This window comes from Lepisosteus oculatus, chromosome 6 (genome assembly GCF_040954835.1).
Source record: "Lepisosteus oculatus isolate fLepOcu1 chromosome 6, fLepOcu1.hap2, whole genome shotgun sequence".
Classification (NCBI taxonomy): Eukaryota; Metazoa; Chordata; class Actinopteri; order Semionotiformes; family Lepisosteidae; genus Lepisosteus; species Lepisosteus oculatus.
Window position 1 is genome coordinate 3,126,717 of NC_090701.1, and position 17,711 is coordinate 3,144,427.

A 17,711-nucleotide genomic window follows, 5' to 3' on the forward strand; every position below is an offset into this window, starting at 1 on the left:
CATTTTGCTTGTTTGGTTCCTAGTAATATAGTACATAGTGTCGTGCCAAACAAAGAGCATCAGCTGAGAGTTTGTGTGTTGAAAGTCGCCTTTATTTCATATGCATATGGAAGTCTTGCTTTTGGACACAAGACTTAAAAGACAACGCTTACAGTGCTCTTTTATACAGTGAAACAAACAATACAAGATACACTCCCACATGACTCTCTGTTTGCATTGTGCCTATATATGATCATTTTAGAAAGCTGACCAGTACCTATATTTTCTTTACTGCTGGCTTGCGTGACAAGCAGCCCCTTTGGCTTGTACCTGAATAGACCATTTGTTCCAGGAGAGGTCACTGGTCATTTCCCTGAGAACTATGCCAGCTATGCATAAAGACACCATGTCGCTATGTTATCGTTTGAGATCAGACATCCTGGGATGGATTTAGTAAAATATAAGTAAAAAGATACCCATAGTTAACAAGATATAATACAAACTTTTAGTGAAAATGTTTAGTTCATTCCTTCTGTAGTGATCCAGGAGTCCCAAAAATAACCCACAGAGCCAGAATCAGAATATCATGATTAGGGAGATCGTTCCAGACCCCAACAAACTTCTGTGTGAAGAATATCCCCCCGTTTTCAAGCCTGAATGCTCTTATACCCGCTGTTGCTGATTGTGAAGAAGTCCAACAAAGATAACTCGTACGGTGGAATTCTGCATTTTGAATAATCGAATCAGGTCTCCACATGACCCTCCCTGTTCCATTAAAGTTTTGCCCTTTCCTGCAAGTTTTAAGTTGTTGTTCATTTAAGGTGACACACACACACAACATCCTAGACTGTGGCCTCAAAATTCCAGAAACCTTTTTATAAGGAAAATGGTTACACATTAAAATAAATACCCCAACCTCCAGGTTTGTTGGCCATATCTTTGCAAATGTATGTGGTCTAAATGGAAATTTGTTACAGATTTTATTTCACAGAAGAGCTCAATTATCCTTTGCTTAAGTGGTTTCCTTCACTGCATTTAACATATTGTGCGTTTTGGATATAAAATAATTTAAATAAATTTATTCAGGTTGACAGCCAAGACACATTTGGAGTACATTAGTTTACTGTGGACATGTGCTACACAAATGTGTTTAATTACTTCTGATCGTTTATTTTTTTTATAGCTGAAGTTATAAATGCATTAAAAACATCTGAAAAAAGTTTTGTGCAAATCTTGTACTCAACAGAAAGGGGACCCTGGTGTCTTTGTCCCCGCTATCCGTCTGGAAATGAAGTTAGGCTTTGTATCCAACCGAGTCCATTCTGGTGTTGGTTATGGGAGAGGTCCAGAAGGCTCCAAGATCACGAGTGATGTAGGACACAGGATTCCTCCAAAGCTCCAACTGAAGGGGTGAGGCTAAAGGCAGTTTGGATGTCTGAATGACTGGCAACAGTGGGGAAACATTTACAACAGCTTGCAAAAGTATTCACCCCCCTTCCAGTGATGTCCCACCTCGTTGAATGACCGGTGACGCAGACACTTGTATTTTAAGGCAAATGCTTTCAATCCAGACTCGACTGCTAAAGCTATGAGCACTTTCATGGGAGAAAGAAGTTAAATGTCAGCAAAAGGATCAAGGATTTTTTTTTTAAAAATCTAGTGTATGCTGGGAAGGAAATGGAACATCACTGGAAGGGAGTGAATACTTTTTGCAAGGCGCTGTAGCTGTAGTGAAGAAAGGAGTTTCGGGTGCATTGCTGCTTTATTAGCTGATGATGTGTTCAAGAAGGCTATTCTAGGCTCATGACATTCTTGATATGGACCTGTGGTTAAATCTATGGTTTAAATGCGAATGATATATTGACATGGAGAATATCAAACTGGGATATTTTTACGTGCAGCACAAACTCAGACTGAACCTCGGCCCCTGTGCCAGCTACAGCCATTGACATTTCCCCAGACTGAGTCCGTCACTGCGCACATCGGGCTAAAGGTCTCCTGCCCCACCCCCCGCGAGCCATCGAGAGCACTCTACTGGACCGGATACCATTTCTCAACGTCTGGGACTGGCTTCAGGTAGCTGTCTGGCTCTGGCTGAATATTAATTTGTAAAAACAAAAAAGAAAACCAATCAAGATACATTGTTGACTGACTTCACTTTCGAAACCCAGCTTCAGGGTTTCACCACGATAGCCAGTCATTATGAGGTTTCCTAAGTCACTCTAAATCACCAGCGGCTAACGGCTGGAAGCACTTGTAAGTTATCAATCAAATAGGCACGTAATTTGTTTAAGACAACTCTGGTCCTTGAGGGATGATTAAATGATCTCTAAATGTCTTAATTTAGCTGATACTCTGATCAGTTAAATTCTTCTGTGTGTTTCGAGATGAATGATTGCATTGTTGACAATAAAGCTTTAGGACTGGGGCTTTCACATCCCTTTTTGTTCTTCCCTTTTACTTCCCTGGGGGAAAGAAACATCAATTGGCAGCATTCTCCAGTAATACCCAGTATCCTGACAGTTCTAGTCCGCACAGCACGCTCAGAGGACATTTCTACGCACTCGGACTGGCCTCTGAGCCCCACACTTTGACGACCGTCTTTGCGTGTCCTTACAGAAATTCTGTCTCTTACAAATGTGTGTTGTTTGTATTCCCTGTCTCCAAATCATCCTCTTAAATTCCCTCTTAAAATAATACAAACACCAGCCTTTAACCAAAAAAGGGCCATTTCAGTGAATGTTGTTCTTCTAATACTGGAAGCGGTCCGCCTGCCCAGTCAAACAGTCCCTGCCACTCTCATGGAATCCACACTGCTACTCATGGACGGCCTGCTCTGCTGAGGACGTGTAGGCGTTCCTTTGTAATTGTCAAGATGATTATGCCTTTCTAGGGAGTCAGGGATTTGTTATGTCAGCAGATTGAGAAAGGAAAAACAAGCACCACTGCCCAGCACTGCAGCTGAATTTTCCACCACAGTTTCCCACAGAGCCCAGATGACCAGCCCTCATTATTGCCTCCATTTATATACTGTCCAGACCAAATCACAACATTAGAACGCAGAAAAGGATCCGAACAAGAGGAGGCCATTCCACCCATCTAGCCTGTTAGGTTAACATGCGACAACTGAGCTGCAGATCTCCTCCAGCTTTCCTGAAGAAAATTGGGGTATCAGCTTGAACAACATAGGTTTGTTTCAGACTCCCACAGTTGTTTGGAGTAAACTAATAGGAAACTGCATTTAAGATGGAGAACTGTCTTCAATGCGATTTCTCTTTTGTTTACCCCAGTGTCTTCTGGTTTATACATCACTGGTGGTCCTGAAAAAAGTGCAGCAGGTTAGCTTTCATAAAACAGACTATGAAGTACAAGCGACGCCTATTTCCACGGACAAGGACACTTTAAACTAAGAAATACACCATATGTACAGTATAAGAAGGTGTAGCAATCCAGTACATTTTTATTTGAAATTTGCATCTTTTCTGTCACCTTTTTCAAGACAGCTTCTAAGTTTCACGCATACTTTTAAGGCACACCTTTTATGGATAAAGTACCAGATAATTCAGACAAAAGAATGTGATGGGATGGAAAAAGCTGACTTTCTAATCAAGGAGGCAGGAAACGGCCACACGGATGCTTGGTGAAAGTTATTGCTGAACCTTCATTATTCATTTAGGTGGTTCCCCAATTGATCGAATTGCACAGCCTGTTTGTGGGTACGGTATTTTGTCACCGTTTCAGCTATAGGTGTCACATGTCAAAGTGGGGGACACTTTGCTTTTGATTTGATTTTAAAATTCCTTCAAATGGCAACAGGGAGCTTAGAAGCCAGTAACGAGTCGGGGGCCTCCAATTAAACAGGCATGCGTCTCTCCGTGGGGACTGCTCTGCTTCCTAGTGAAGCTCCTCCAGGAACAGTAACGTTCTTCTGCAGCAGCTCTCTGTAGTCCCCTTCCCCCTACATGTCACAAGCATTGACCAAATTAGGTCATTAATGCTCCTCAGGGAGTCATGAAAAATTATTTCTTCGCATACGAACATACAAAATGATTTAAATTGCAGATGTTCTCTCATTAGGGCTTCTTTGTTGTTTGCAGAAGGAAGAAGAGAATTCCTATTAATTAACTCAGTAACATTCTAATTCAAAGCTCTCAGTAGCTGTCACGTTTGTACAAATATTCTGTTCTCCTGAAATATTAAAGTCGTCTCCTTTATCTCAGATGTTCATTCAGTTTTTCTCGGCTGAATTTTTTTCAATCACCCTTTTTCTTGTTTTGAACAAAAGCAGGCAACATCATTTCGACAGCGCTCCTGTGGCGTTCTAGCCAGCGTCGGTGTATTTTACCATTTGTCGTTTAAGATGAAAAAACATGTTAGCCAAATTTCATTGATTGTACTATTTAAATGGGTGCCATAAAATATTGAATACAGAGATGAAGAGCATGGATGCTTCTTTAAAGACAGTGGTGTTAAAATTATCCAAAAACATTTTTTAAAAAGCTGTACAGCGCTTTACAGTTACATAGAATAAACAAATTAATGAATTAATTAATTAGCGGTTTGCCAGTCCTAGTTACTGGCTACGTGATAACTGCTTAGTTGGCCAGACCATATGCTAGCAGTTGCGTGCAAGAACTTGCTGTTTTTACTGCTGTGAGAGCTTAAAGATGCTTAAGACAAAGCTGATCTTAAAGTGGGCTGCTCTACGACACACTGAGACTACTCCCAGAGATGCTATGGGATTTAGACCGACACAAAACCCTGATTGAGAGAAGCCCGGCAACACTGACCAGCCTTGCTCTTCCCCAGGTGAAACACTGGAACTCTGTCCCCAAAGCGTGATGTCTGGGCGATGACTCGGGCACTGGATTTCTGTACTTTAAAGAACCAAATGAAGTCACTGTGCCATTAAAGTTTTGCCCTTTCCTGCGAGTTGTACTGTACGTTGTTGTTGATTTAAGGGGACACACACACAACATTCCATTGTGAGGATTTTGGAGGATTTCCAGGAGAAATGAAACAGAATAACAGTGTGGAGCCAGTAAGATTAAAGCTGAGTGTGAAATCCTGTATATACTGAATAGAAATCAGTCATGTAGGTAAGGATTATATACAGTATAGGAGGATCAGGGGTCACTCCATTGATTCAAAGAGCTGGGGGAACCTGGAACAAACATTTTGCCAAAGTGAGAAGCATTCCTGAGGCAGCTGGATTAGACCCTTAGACGAATTGGCTGCAGATAATTATGAACAAGATGAGCTGAATGACCTTCTGTCTTTGGGAAATCATGAAATGTTCTCATGACACTGATGTCAGAAATAAGAGAGTGTTGTCTCAGATTTCTAATGAACACATTAAATGTATTTATGTGAGCACTGATCACTAAATGTAACCATGATCAAAATATTTTCCTTGGGCTTTTGAGGACACCCATGTGCTTTATTAAGTAGGTATTAATAAAAGGTCGAATTTAGCAGAAATCAAGGTATGAAATTCAAAAGTGATCAGAAAAAAAGAACAGTCTCTTACCTGCTGAGAATAACTAGCCTGTATCGCAAGCCATGACTAAGCAATATTTAATGACAAAACATGCAGTTTATGTATCTAAACTTTTGTATATTTTATACTTAAGCAATGTAAAAAGTCAATGCAGACTCAGTAAAGAAATATTCACATATGAAAAGATGCGTCGGATTACCTGCAGGGTACATTTTTTCATGGGAAGCCTTTCCCATCCAGCAGAGCGAAGTAGAAATCGAGCAGGAGTGATTCGGACTGACGGGCGTGTTGTGAACTGGCTGGGACTTCAGGCTTCACAGCTGCCTTTGCAAAGGAAACGGGAAGAAGGGATCTGCCGTGACAGACTCGCGGATAAAGGAGCCGGATAAAATACACATGTGATGTAAAAGAACGGGGTATTCTCCAGTCTCACCAGATCCCGGAAGATGCCATCAGCAGCTATGACAGATTTATCACACCTTCAGCCTGCAGAGAAATAAACCGCTATGATGTAACAGTATAAATAATGGACTTGTGTTCCCAGGGGTCTGACTTCCTGTATAAATATTCACGCAGTTTTGCCACCACAGTAGGTGAAATCTCATCCGAAGCATCCGAAGAGGTGCCACGATTGAAAAAAACATTTTTTTATATCTTTTTAATATAAAAAAATTAACAGAGATGACTCAAAGCTAGTCAAAGGAATGCCCGCCGTCTGCATGTATTATTAAGACGGATGCACTTCTGGTTCTCGGTAGAATTAAACATTTAAAACACTGGAAAGCTACACAAGAGCAAACAAAGAAAGTCCACCCATCGTCGCTGTGCAGCAACACCTGGTAGAATGAAGTCGCTTTCAAGTCCACATTAAACAGCCTCCAGGTCAGGAGACTGCACAGGAATTCTGCACTACACGAAGGAAATCAGTACGTGTTTAGGCTGTTGTTACATTACTACTTTCATTCTGTTTGGCCTGCTTTCGAGCAAAACAATAGCAGTTTCACAAGATCACAAGCTGTAGCTTTGTGGGTGTGAACCACTTACACCAGGGTTAAGAAAATTAGGTTCAGATCAGATGCACATTGTGAAATGAACATACATTTTCCATTTGCACCTGAAGCGATTATTGACTTGGTGTCTAATCAGATACCTGTCTGATATAATTGCTATCACACATTCCATGACCCATTACATTTCTCTTCAGGAAAGAAAGAATATTTATAAGTGAGAAGCTGTATGTCCTTCAAAACACAGCTGAATCCCCGCTGTTCTGATGACTGTTAGCTACAAGGTAATGTTCTTGTTTTCTAAGGAAAACCGAGTACTCATGGTACTTGTGCTTTGAAGTTACAAATCTAGAGAAAAAGAGATTTTGTACAATAGCTGGTTCTTTATCTTAACATACATAAATGTACCTATATACTGTAGAATGCTCCAGTCTTCTAGAATCTATTAATGATACTGTGAATTCAATTCATTTCTGGTTTTGTAATTAAAATTTAATGTAATTAATGTAATAGTCTTCATGATAAAAGATGTCATTTTCCTTTCTTTTAATCCACAGCAATTACATCTTTCCCACCAATCAGAATTACCAGACTGCTGTTCGGTATTGCAGCCTAGTGATAAGTTTACAGTATATACAATACAGTACAGTACTCTTTAGTTTCAAATACTGATTTATACAACTGGTAGATCACCAGGGCATGTTGCATAATTCCACCTCATATTTCAGTGACCATTGCATTCTTTTTCCTAGATATCTTGGGTTTTTTTTAATGAATACCTCACATATTATAAAGAGAAGTAGCCTTAGCTTAAAGTTGAACAATTGCTTGTCACACACACTACATCCAGTGACGTTTTCACAGAAATTTAAACACTCTGCAGATAACCCTTATCACAGAATCATGTATGTTTGACAAAGAATTTCAACAGAACTTATTAATTGCAAGGTACCAATCAAAATAAAAACAACAACAAGTTAAATTAAAAAGTAAAAAAATAAATCAAATATATATACTGGAAAACACTGTGGGTAGTGAATTTTTTTTCTGAAAAACAAAAATCCATTTTCTCCGAGAGATTTTTAATTCTAGAACATTTTCAAAAGTTAAAAGTGGAAGTCATCTTTAAATCTTTGCAATTACACAGCAGCAAAATACAATACCACAAAACTGGAAACAGGGTGTATCACTCTTCAGGAGTACGTGGGTCCACATTTAAACCTGCAAAATCTCAATTCTCACTGTCCATCACACAACCTCACATACTGCACCGGGGCAAATTGAGTTGATCTGTTTCACCACTACTGTTGGAGAGAAAGACTGGAGTGTTGGGATAATGCGGCGCACATTATTAGTGATATTAATTTCCATCTGGGAGTGGTCTGGAGTCACAAACGTTTGCAGAGTGTGTTTGTGTCTCTAATGTAAGACTAAAAGAGTGAAAGTAATGTAATGGTTCACAAAACGGACCTAATGTGTAAGGTTTTTATTATGTCTTCTCTTTTAGTCTTCCGGGTTCCTTAAGATGAGTTGTAATCTTGTAATCTATATAAACCAGTTTCCAGCTTCTAATTCAATTAAAAGAAAATTTACAGCTGCAGGCTTTTTGATGCTATATGAACAAATGTTACTGTTTATGTAATATGCTAATCCAATGAAGTATTTTGCATAATTGTGCAGATCTGCACAGTAACTGTTATAGTGACATTAGTCTTATCCTCAAAGTTCAGCGAGAAAAACGAATACAGCATAAGCACTGCATATATTAAATCTACTGTGCATAAAGGTATATGGTTTTTTAAACTGGTGAAAAATGTATTAAGGCAATATTTAGTTACTGTATGTGGAACTATTTGGAAACATTGTATAGTAGTGATAATACCTTTAGGGTTTATCTGTTTTTCTTAAACAGTACATTGTACATTGTATCAGATAAACAAAGTTAAATGTGCCTTGCTTATTTAATGGAATAAGTAATAGGTTTATTCCATGCTGAAAAGAGAAGAAAGAAAACACAACATTTCGGCTGTGAAGCCTTCTTCAAGTGTGACACAACAGACGAAACGTTGTGTTTTCTTCTCTTTTCAGCATGGAATTAACCTATTATTTGATCCTTTGCAGAGTACGCATGCTGACGCAGCTCCCCACCTGAACTTGCTTATTTAATGGTATTTATACAGTATGTAACCAGAAACTGACGGTCATACTCTGTTATACTTTTTCAGTGGGTAAAGGACAACAGCATAGTAGCACCTGCCCACGGCCAGATGTCAGAGGGGTGAAAATGTAATTAACTAGTCGGTTAATGCAGAACCTCTATTCACAAAAGAAGCCCGTGAACCTTTGAGCGAAACTGTATTCATTTTTCGAAGCAGAACTTTTTTCCTAAATAGGTTTTTAGAGGAGGAAGAAGGTGACACAAAATAACACAAATTATACAGTACAAAGCCCACCTATTGAACGTGCTGAAAGTTTGATATTGATAATTTGACTTAAACCAGCCAGGTGTCCTGAAAAAAAAGAAGCACTGGTATGAATCGGCGCTTAATCGATTTCCGCAATGACAGACGCTGTTTCACTTCACGTGCGTGCAAGAAGCAGGGATACATGTATTAAAACTATAATAAAGATGACTAACATTAGCACTGGCATGGGTGGTACTGTAACTAGGCTCTCCATCTAGTTGTGCACTTGACAAGCGGTAATCCTGTCCTGAGCTCCTGCCTGAGACTTGCTCAATATTGTGCAGTATATTATAGACACATGGTATAAAACATGGTTTGGGAACAGTACAGTCTGGCGAGGATTTAGTTCAGCAAAAGGCTGAGAGCTTGACGAGATCAAATAAGTTTCGTAACATGTCTTCAAATTCAAAGCCAAATTCAGAAGCTGTGATATTATTATCATGGATGTCTTATTTTACTGTCGCTACAACATTAGACACCAGCTGAAAGACGAGACTGGTTAATTGCTCAAACGTTCCAGGTTAAATTGTTTTCTGAACCGCTGTCAAATAGCTGGGTGGTTGCATCACACACACACTTCAAATATTAACACGCCAAAGGCAAACCTGCGAATTGTCGGAATTGTGTGTATTCCTGACAGTAAATTAAAAGAGTAAGGCGATTAAGAAAATCCCTAAGTGTTATTTTACTGGTGCGCAGAGAATACAGGATGGAGAAGTATTGTTCATTGCTTCAATGCAGTGTAGTGAACGAGAAAAGATAACGTGTGTGAAGGGTTCCCATTTGAACGCGTCTGTGACCCCAAACTCCCGTTCAGAACATCCATTTCTTAGTTCAGGAAGAGCAGCAGGTTTTGTAACCGACTCAACGGCCTCAACAACCACCTGACCTCAAACCTATTAAAATTTTACAGAAATCGTACAGATGAGTGACACGAAGGTCGCAACCAGCCCGTGCTCTCTATACGATTGGACGACCAAAGTCGCGAAAAACAGGCACTGGCAGAAAAGCGTTTGGCAGGAGGCTGAGAGCGCGTTTCTCCTTGTTATAACGAGGGGTGGATTCCGGAGAGACGTTTTGCAGTCAAAAGACGGGAAATCGTCATTCGTTTCACTTATGTTTATGTTGTAAAAGGACCTGCACAGATACACTTAAAGTTTAAGTTGTTTCTTTATTGGTTGTAACTGTGTAAAACTCTCCAGGCGCGCCCGTAGTTCTTTCCGCTAGTACAGTATGTGTAGAGTTTACTAGCATCCGCATAACTACACCACGTTACACGAGTCGTCCACGGATATCATTTATCACCAGTTTGGGCGTTTATATAGAAGATATAAGCAGTACGAGCTGCACCTGGCGATTAGCATTCCTAATGCTGTATACGTAAACCGCGGATTGTAACCCACGACAGGTAACGCACACGACGTCGGTTACAAACAGGACGCAATGTCACAACCCCCATGGATTACCGTTAAAGCCAAACGTATTTGCTTTTGAAAATATTTTTTTAACACGAGATGGCAACTAGCTGGAAGGCCCCGTGACCGCTTTCTGAACTCCAGTCGGCTTTTGTCCGTCCTCCCAATCTGCGCTTTTCCGAGCCGTCGAGTCCCGAGTCTACGAAAAACACATTAAAAAAGCCCACACTGCAGTCCCGGCAGGTTCGGCGACAGGGTGCGTACACAAACGTGAAGATGATCAAATCATACCGTAGATCTACCAACAGCAAATTAATAAAACCAACCAACCAACCGCGTACTTCGACACGTCTTTCTATATTTACATCTCCAAAGGCACCGCCTGAGAAAGACAAACGCGTATGCTTCTCTAATGATGCCGCTTCAGGAGAGAAAAAAAAACACCACAAAAATCGGATTTGTTCCCCGCACGCCGGCGAGAGCCGTGTCGGCAGGCAGCCTGGAAATCGCCTGTCTTCTCCCAGCACACAGTGTCCTCTGAAGCCGGCGAGACCAGGGCTACATGCGCTACCGGAGATTTGTAGTGGATGGCTTTGCGTGTGATCCCTCCCCTCGCTCTGCGTGCGTGTGTGTGTGTGTTGCTGAGTGTTTGTGTGAGGCTCAGAGAATTGCGTGCGAAGAGCTCGGCTTGTCATTCAGAGGAATCTGCCACCTGAAACACAAGGAAGTGAACCGACTCAATAGGGTATAAAACATCAACCGCATCGGCGTCTAGCAAGGCAGGCTGATAAACCGATCTGTTCGGCGCGCCGCTGCCTTCACCTTTTCCTTGGGATCTGGAATTTCAAAGCCATCACATAAATCCGAAATTAATAAAGTAAACTCATTGCATGTTACTCTATTAAAAGTGTTCTGCAATCAGGATAGATTATCAAAGCGGTTCGGTAAGTGTAACGGAGTTTTTTTTTTGTGTGTGTGTGTCTTACTTTATAGAACGGAGTTTCCGAACATCGGTCTTTTCAAGTTTTTTTTGTCGACAAACCGCTTGACAAGTTAGTCTAATGCATCTCCTCCAAGCCGGTCGGGTAGCGGCAGCACGCAATGATCTCGCTTGCGCCTGAGATCCATCGCGCCGCTCCTGAGCATGAAGCGATTGGTTTGCTAGTGTAAACAGGGCAGAACCACGCAGGCATCCAGGCTTTTACAAGCGAAACGTCTTCCTCTGGCCTGCTATGCACCCGTTATTGTTTAAAGCAAGGCGTTCTCACTATGTTGCAAGGGTCAATTTGTATTTTAGTTTTTTTTGGGGGGGCCGACGACGACACAACTTTTTCTTTTCTGTCCCGGGTGTAGTTGACGCCGGTTTCCTTGCCCGTGCAGTGACCCGCAATGACAGAAACGATGCGTGCTTTTGTTAAGTCTGCTCTAAAGGACGGGGTTTTTTCCTGCACCTGTTACCTTTTCCAGAGTCCGAGGTCATGATTCCACCCGGGGACTGCATGTATGCTGGCAGGAAGAGGAGAAAGCCCGTTCAGAAACAGTTAAGTAACGCGCTGATCCTGTCAATGGTCTTCCTGCGGAATACCGCTGTTTAATTATACTGGTCAAATATCAGCTCACTGCTATGTCACCCAGAAAGATTCTCAGAAGTTAATTAGATGTCAGAAAACATGCCCCCCGTAAACGAAGCTGTTAACATACCGTGTACATTAGACACAGTACTGTAACTGTATACTGTATAGACTGAAGTACTAGGAAGGTGATCTACGGTTATTCATGAAATGCTACTTTAATTGTCGTTCTGTATGTATGTGTAAAAAAATACAGTTTAACGATTTCTTTCTTCTTGTGTTTGAGGTCTTAGCTCTCGTCCCGGCGGCGGAGAGGTGTTGGGTGTCTTAGATGGTGATGAAGGGAGTTGAACAGTTTCAACCCGTGATTCGCGTTTTTCACGCACGGAGCTCGAATCGCCCCAGTGATCCTGGAAGTTCGTTTTTTAGTTAGTCTGACGGAAACAAGACACACAGTATTGATTTTACATGAAACATGTCGACTTGCAAATGCGGTTTGTGCACGGCACCTGCCTCTGTGAAAGCTGAAGGAAAATGAGGAATATACAGAGGTTAATATCGCTCCAGAAAAATAGTCTATTTTCACGCTGCAGAAATGTACATTAGTTTCTTAATGTGGTAGCATTAATATTCAACTCTTACCAATATACGATATTTCCTTTTTTAAGAATAATCTGCCATCAGATTATGCGCTATATAAATTCCATCCTCAGCCTGTTGTCCGGGGCTAGTGTCTCCAGTTCGGTATCCCTGTATCCCTGGAAAACTGCCCCCCTCCGAAACGCGCACGCGTCGGACGCCTGATCTCCCCATATAAAGTGATTTCTCTGTAACACATAAGGACAGAGGATGCACATGGTTTTTGTGTGCTTCCGTTCGAGTTCCCCTTTAATTCGCGTGGCAGTGGTATTTGTTTCTAATCTCAGGCAGTGTATTTAAATACACCGAGAAACGGATACAAACAGGGGCAAACACACCAAGGGCTGCTTTTATATCCGTGTCGTACTAAGCAAAGGCACAGACATGCTCACATGATCTGCCTGCATCGTGAAGTGTCCTGGAAAGTTTTGTGGAGATACTGGATTTGAGACACCTGTTATGCGACATCAGCCAATACCTCTACAGTAAGGTTTTCACGTTCAACGAAGTGGTGTGATTTAAAATGTGTGCCTTGGTCAACAATTACTGCCACCGTGTGACAGGTTAGCATTTTATATCGCAGAGGCTGGGTAACGGGCCGTGAGTTGGTACCGTACAGTACAATTTCAGCGCCTCTAGAAATTCGTGCGTGTCTGGCAGGTCAGATGATCATATCAGCGTAAATTGTGATATAGTCTTCGATTATTGGTCAGCTAAGTATAAAAGTCGATCCCGGCGTCTATGTAGCACCTTCATTCAGAGCTTACTATACAGTTTTGAGATAGTCTTGCCTTGCAGGACAATAAACAGCGCATACCGCAGGATTATAAGCTAATTGTCATTAATACATACTGTACATGCGTAGTAGAATATATTGCTATAGGTCTAGAAGTGAATGAATAATTTAAAGATATTTTAACAATCTTTAGTATTTGACTATGAAAGCACAAATCACAGATTTTTAGCCTCAGTACACTTACTGGATTAGCCCGTGGCTTGTCTGACAGTAGCAGGGACCCCTCTGCTGACAGGACAGAAACGAATGAGGTAGCACTTTGGTAGGACCTGCGTTTTGACGGTTCTCAATTGTTGCACCTACCTGTGCATCAGCCTCTCCAGCCACTTTTCTGCTCGCATGTTCGTTTGAAACCAGTCTCCCATCGTCCTCCTGGTGGGGCAAAAACCACCCTGTTAGTCTTGAGTGTCTTGGTGACGGACGGACTCCACAGGAGAAACTGGGGCGTCTGTGGGGTCTTCTGTAGCCGAGACTGGAGTTGCAGAGGTTGATAACTTTGACCACCAGAGAGCTCTCTGACTTGAACCGTGTTGAAGTGGTCCTGGGTGCGTTGTGTCTGTTCTCAGCCCTCTTTCATCCCTGTGGAAATCAAGGTGACTTTCCAGAACCCTTCCTAAACTTTTTTTAGGAAGCTTTCTTTCAACACATTTTAGAGGTATGCATTTGCACGTGGACATCGTGCATTTAGAAATACAGTATATGAAAGTTTTTTGCTGTTACGCTGTTGCTAGATTCAGTATGCAATTTTACACTTCTTCACTCATTTTATTCAATTGTAACTCATCAGTGCTGAACACTCCTGATGTACACCTTCATTTTCTTTTCGTTACAGTACACCAAGGGTATGAGCACATTGCGCGGCAGCTGTAGATATCCACGTTGGTAAAGAGCACGTTTATGTTCACTGGCAGTGTGCTGTGCCTAGACTTGGCAAGGTGTGAATGGGAGTTGGCTGTTTGTAAAAGGCAGCGATGCACTAACATGCTGTGTGGGAGAGAACCTCGGGCCGCTCCTGAGACGGCAGGAGGGAGTCTGTGGAGCGGGAGGCTCGGTGTGCGATTAGTCGTCCTGGTGAGCCTGGGTCCGGTCGTTTCTCTGGGCAGTGGTCTGTTACGCCTGCCCCACACCACAAGGCTTTCCAAGAAGGACTTCATGTCTTTCTACAGTGTTGGACGGATATCATCTGGGGGGAAATGAAAGCTAAATCTTCAATAAACTTTCCCCTTTTTAGGATTGATTTCTCTCTTTGGCCACGCAAATAATTGCAGCACAATAATGGGCAGCAGAACAATCTAACGCTGTCATGAACATACAGTACAGTGGCTAAATATAGTGTTGTGTAAAAAACACTTCAGTGACAGTCGGAAAACAAGTATGGAGTGGGAATATATACATACTGTATACAAGAAAAAAAAAAGAGAATATATTACATGTGAAAAATAAAAGTAATATTAATATTATAAGTAAGTGTGGTTGTTATCAATTAAAGGTTAATAATATCTTTTAAGCGCAAGGTGTTCCAGTTTGCCACTTTTCTCAGGGCCGTGTTTAAAGTAGAAGAAGGTCACAGTGCCGGAGAAGGAGCTCACATGGAGAGGGGCGTGCAATGCTTCCCCTTGCATTGAGTAGTTAAGAGTAATGATGGTGCCTTTAGGAGTTAAGTAGTTAGCACATGGCAAAAACGCCCTAATAAAACCAATCTAAACCCTGCGCGCTGTGAAGTACAAATCGTAATGGGGGAAAAAAATGAACTTCGCACGTCTAAGGATCTGCTGGATCTTCAATCGGCAGGGCGATGGCGAGGGCGTTAGCGCTGGGGCCTCCCGGGCCTCGGGTTCGAGTCGTTCGGGTTCGGCCCCGCCTCAGGCACCTGTCTGTGTGGTGTTTGCGTGTTCTCCCCAGGCGCGCATGGGGGCTCTCTGGGGGGGTACTGCAGGGCCCACCCACCTCCCGAGGAGCCGGCGGGGTCATGCAGGATTAGCTGCTTGCAGCCTTCCCCCTCTCTGTGACTCTGGGCCTGGGAGCGAGCAGGTGGCTTAGAGATGGAGAGTAAATCTTCAAGTCTGAGATGTGTGTGAAATCAGTGTGCAAGAGCACACAGCGGGAGGTAATTCAGCCTATTGGATATCAGAGACTCACCTTCTCTAAACTCCTTCAAATCCAGACTCAAAACCTTCCTCTTTAGAAGAGCCTTTACTTCACTGGTTCCATTCTTTACCCCTCTGCTCCTACTCCAGAGTATTTAGTACACCCATCTACTGTCTCCTCAGCGTATTCTCATCGTGTTTAACTCGTGTATTCTTTGTTGTTTATGTTTAATTGTTGTTGTGGCTGTTGTCATTCTGTGAAGCGCTTTGAGAAGCCACCTTTAAAGGCGCTATGTACAATAAAGTTTATTATTATTATTATGGTCCGGCCCGTTCCTTCGACAGTCTGGGGAGGGGAGGTCAAGGCCGCCGGTGGGGGCGTCAGCAGCTGAAAGGGAGCTGAGGGGAAGGTAGAGTCAGGGCCTGCAGACAGTGTGCGCGCAGGGCGAGTCCCTTCAGGAAAAAAGGGCGTCCTCCCCCCCCCCCCCCCGCGGTCAAGCCTCTGGCTGTTCTCTGAAACCCCCTGAGCTCTCGATTCTCTCAGCAGAAAGCCGGCGGTCGTGAGCGAGAAGTCCAACCCCTCGAAGAGGCACAGAGATCGGCTCAACGCGGAGCTGGACCGGCTCGCCAGCCTCCTGCCCTTCTCCCCGGACGTCATTTCCAAGCTGGACAAGCTCTCCGTGCTGCGGCTCAGCGTCAGCTACCTCAGGGTGAAGAGCTTCTTCCAAGGTAGGGCCCCGGGTCTGGGGAATTCATGGCTCCGGGAAGCTCGTGTGCCGTCCGTGCGCGCCCGATGAAGGCAAACAGAGGGAGCGGCTCCCAGGATCGGGATACGCAGGCCCAGTGTTCACAGCGCGAAGACGGAGGGCCCTGCTCACTGCGCCACTTCCAGGCTCTCTGAGTGCGTGAGCCCAGACTACTGGCTTCCTTAAACCCAGATGCGGTTGCTTTAAAAGTTGAGCAGGTGGAAATATGACATATATTACGTCATTAAAGAGCGTCTTGAAACAAGGCAGGGACTGCAGTGTGCCAATGCTCGAATTCTGTCCTTCAAAAATAGTTGCAGCAGTGCTTCTGAGGTCGCAGAAGTGATCAGGAAAGAAAACTGAATTGGTGGCTCATTGAAGCTTTCTCTGTTCTTGCCAGCATCTTGTGAGGATGCTTGGTACCTCGTCTTTAACGTATTGCACAGTTTCTGCATTCTGTTATGAATGGCACCAGCTTGGTGCGAATCCGGAGAGGTGAGGTATGTGTGGCCAAAGTCACCTGTGATCATTTGTTTCGTAATTATTCGAAGAAATCAAGTTGATTTGCTTGAGGGTGTTTGTAGTCAGGCCGAGGCACAAAGAGTGGGAAAATGCCAACAAGACACATGGACGGTGACCTACAGATGACCCAGCTATTAAAGGATCAGGACTCCAGTGTTCTCATTTGACCTGCCTTTATAAAGGAACTGACTCCCCCTGGCATGCTCCTTAAAATTCCTGATCCAGAGCCCTTAATTCATATTTCACCAGGTGCAGCAGTTAACAAGTATCTCCAAGGCGGCTCAGATGAAAGCCTCACACATGGTAGGCACATGGGGTGCCCCTTACTGGCAAGAAAACCAAGTCCTGTAATGTGGCACAGAGCACAAGTACTTATTAGGTTATAAAAGATATCAAAAGCAAACTTTTGGGAAGTGTGCATTACACTGCTGGGGAAATCGAGCGAGGGTTAAAATGGGAACGTTCAGGAAATGGCGCTGGGCGCCTGTTGGACCTGTACAGTATATGGCCAGGACTTCTGGGTGAAGATTCCTGAGCTTCTGAGCCCTAATTTGACAAGTCTCGGTAACCAATTGAGGGACCTGAGCACTGAGGAAGACCTGGGTTTATAACCTACTGGATGTATTGTAGTTATTGAATTCGTTCAAACAGCACGAGATTCAGTTTGATAGCTTTTATTTTTGCTACCTTATTCTGAGGTTAGTAAAATCTCTGTGGGGCAGGGATCAATTCATCAAGGTCCAGGAGGCCGTGAAGGCAGACACTAGCGCCCCTGCACCCAACCTACCAGTTCTACATCTTGCAACATTACTCATTCTAAATATGGAGCTATGACTGTCAGTCATAAGAAAACGTCCAGAATAACAGCCTTGTGCCTTACTTTTGGACAGTACACTAGATCTGTAATCTCGCAGAAGCAGAATCTCACTAATCTCCTTTTTTCTCCAGTTGATTAAACTGTTTTTCATCAGGGCTTGTTTTTAA

The 17,711-nt window shown here is 42.9% G+C and overlaps 1 protein-coding gene and 1 long non-coding RNA gene across 2 annotated transcripts in view; one reads left to right on the forward strand and one right to left on the reverse strand.

The window, feature by feature from the left end:
• Positions 1–70: 70 nt before the first annotated feature.
• On the reverse strand, positions 71–10,988 carry LOC107078315 (uncharacterized). The gene is made up of 3 exons (XR_001479251.2): positions 10,708–10,988; positions 5,679–5,965; positions 71–3,299 (listed from the first exon to the last, which is right to left on the reverse strand). It is a non-coding gene; the product is annotated as an uncharacterized lncRNA (long non-coding RNA).
• Positions 10,989–11,069: 81 nt separating this feature from the next.
• LOC102695346 (aryl hydrocarbon receptor repressor) overlaps positions 11,070–17,711 on the forward strand; it is an 89,560-nt gene continuing 82,918 nt past the window's right edge. Inside the window, exons 1-3 of the mRNA XM_015354943.2 lie at positions 11,070–11,310; positions 11,834–11,906; positions 16,007–16,188. Coding sequence (XP_015210429.1) covers positions 11,845–11,906; positions 16,007–16,188 — 244 coding nt within the window. The 5' untranslated portion in view covers positions 11,070–11,310; positions 11,834–11,844. The remainder of the gene's footprint in view (positions 11,311–11,833; positions 11,907–16,006; positions 16,189–17,711) is intronic.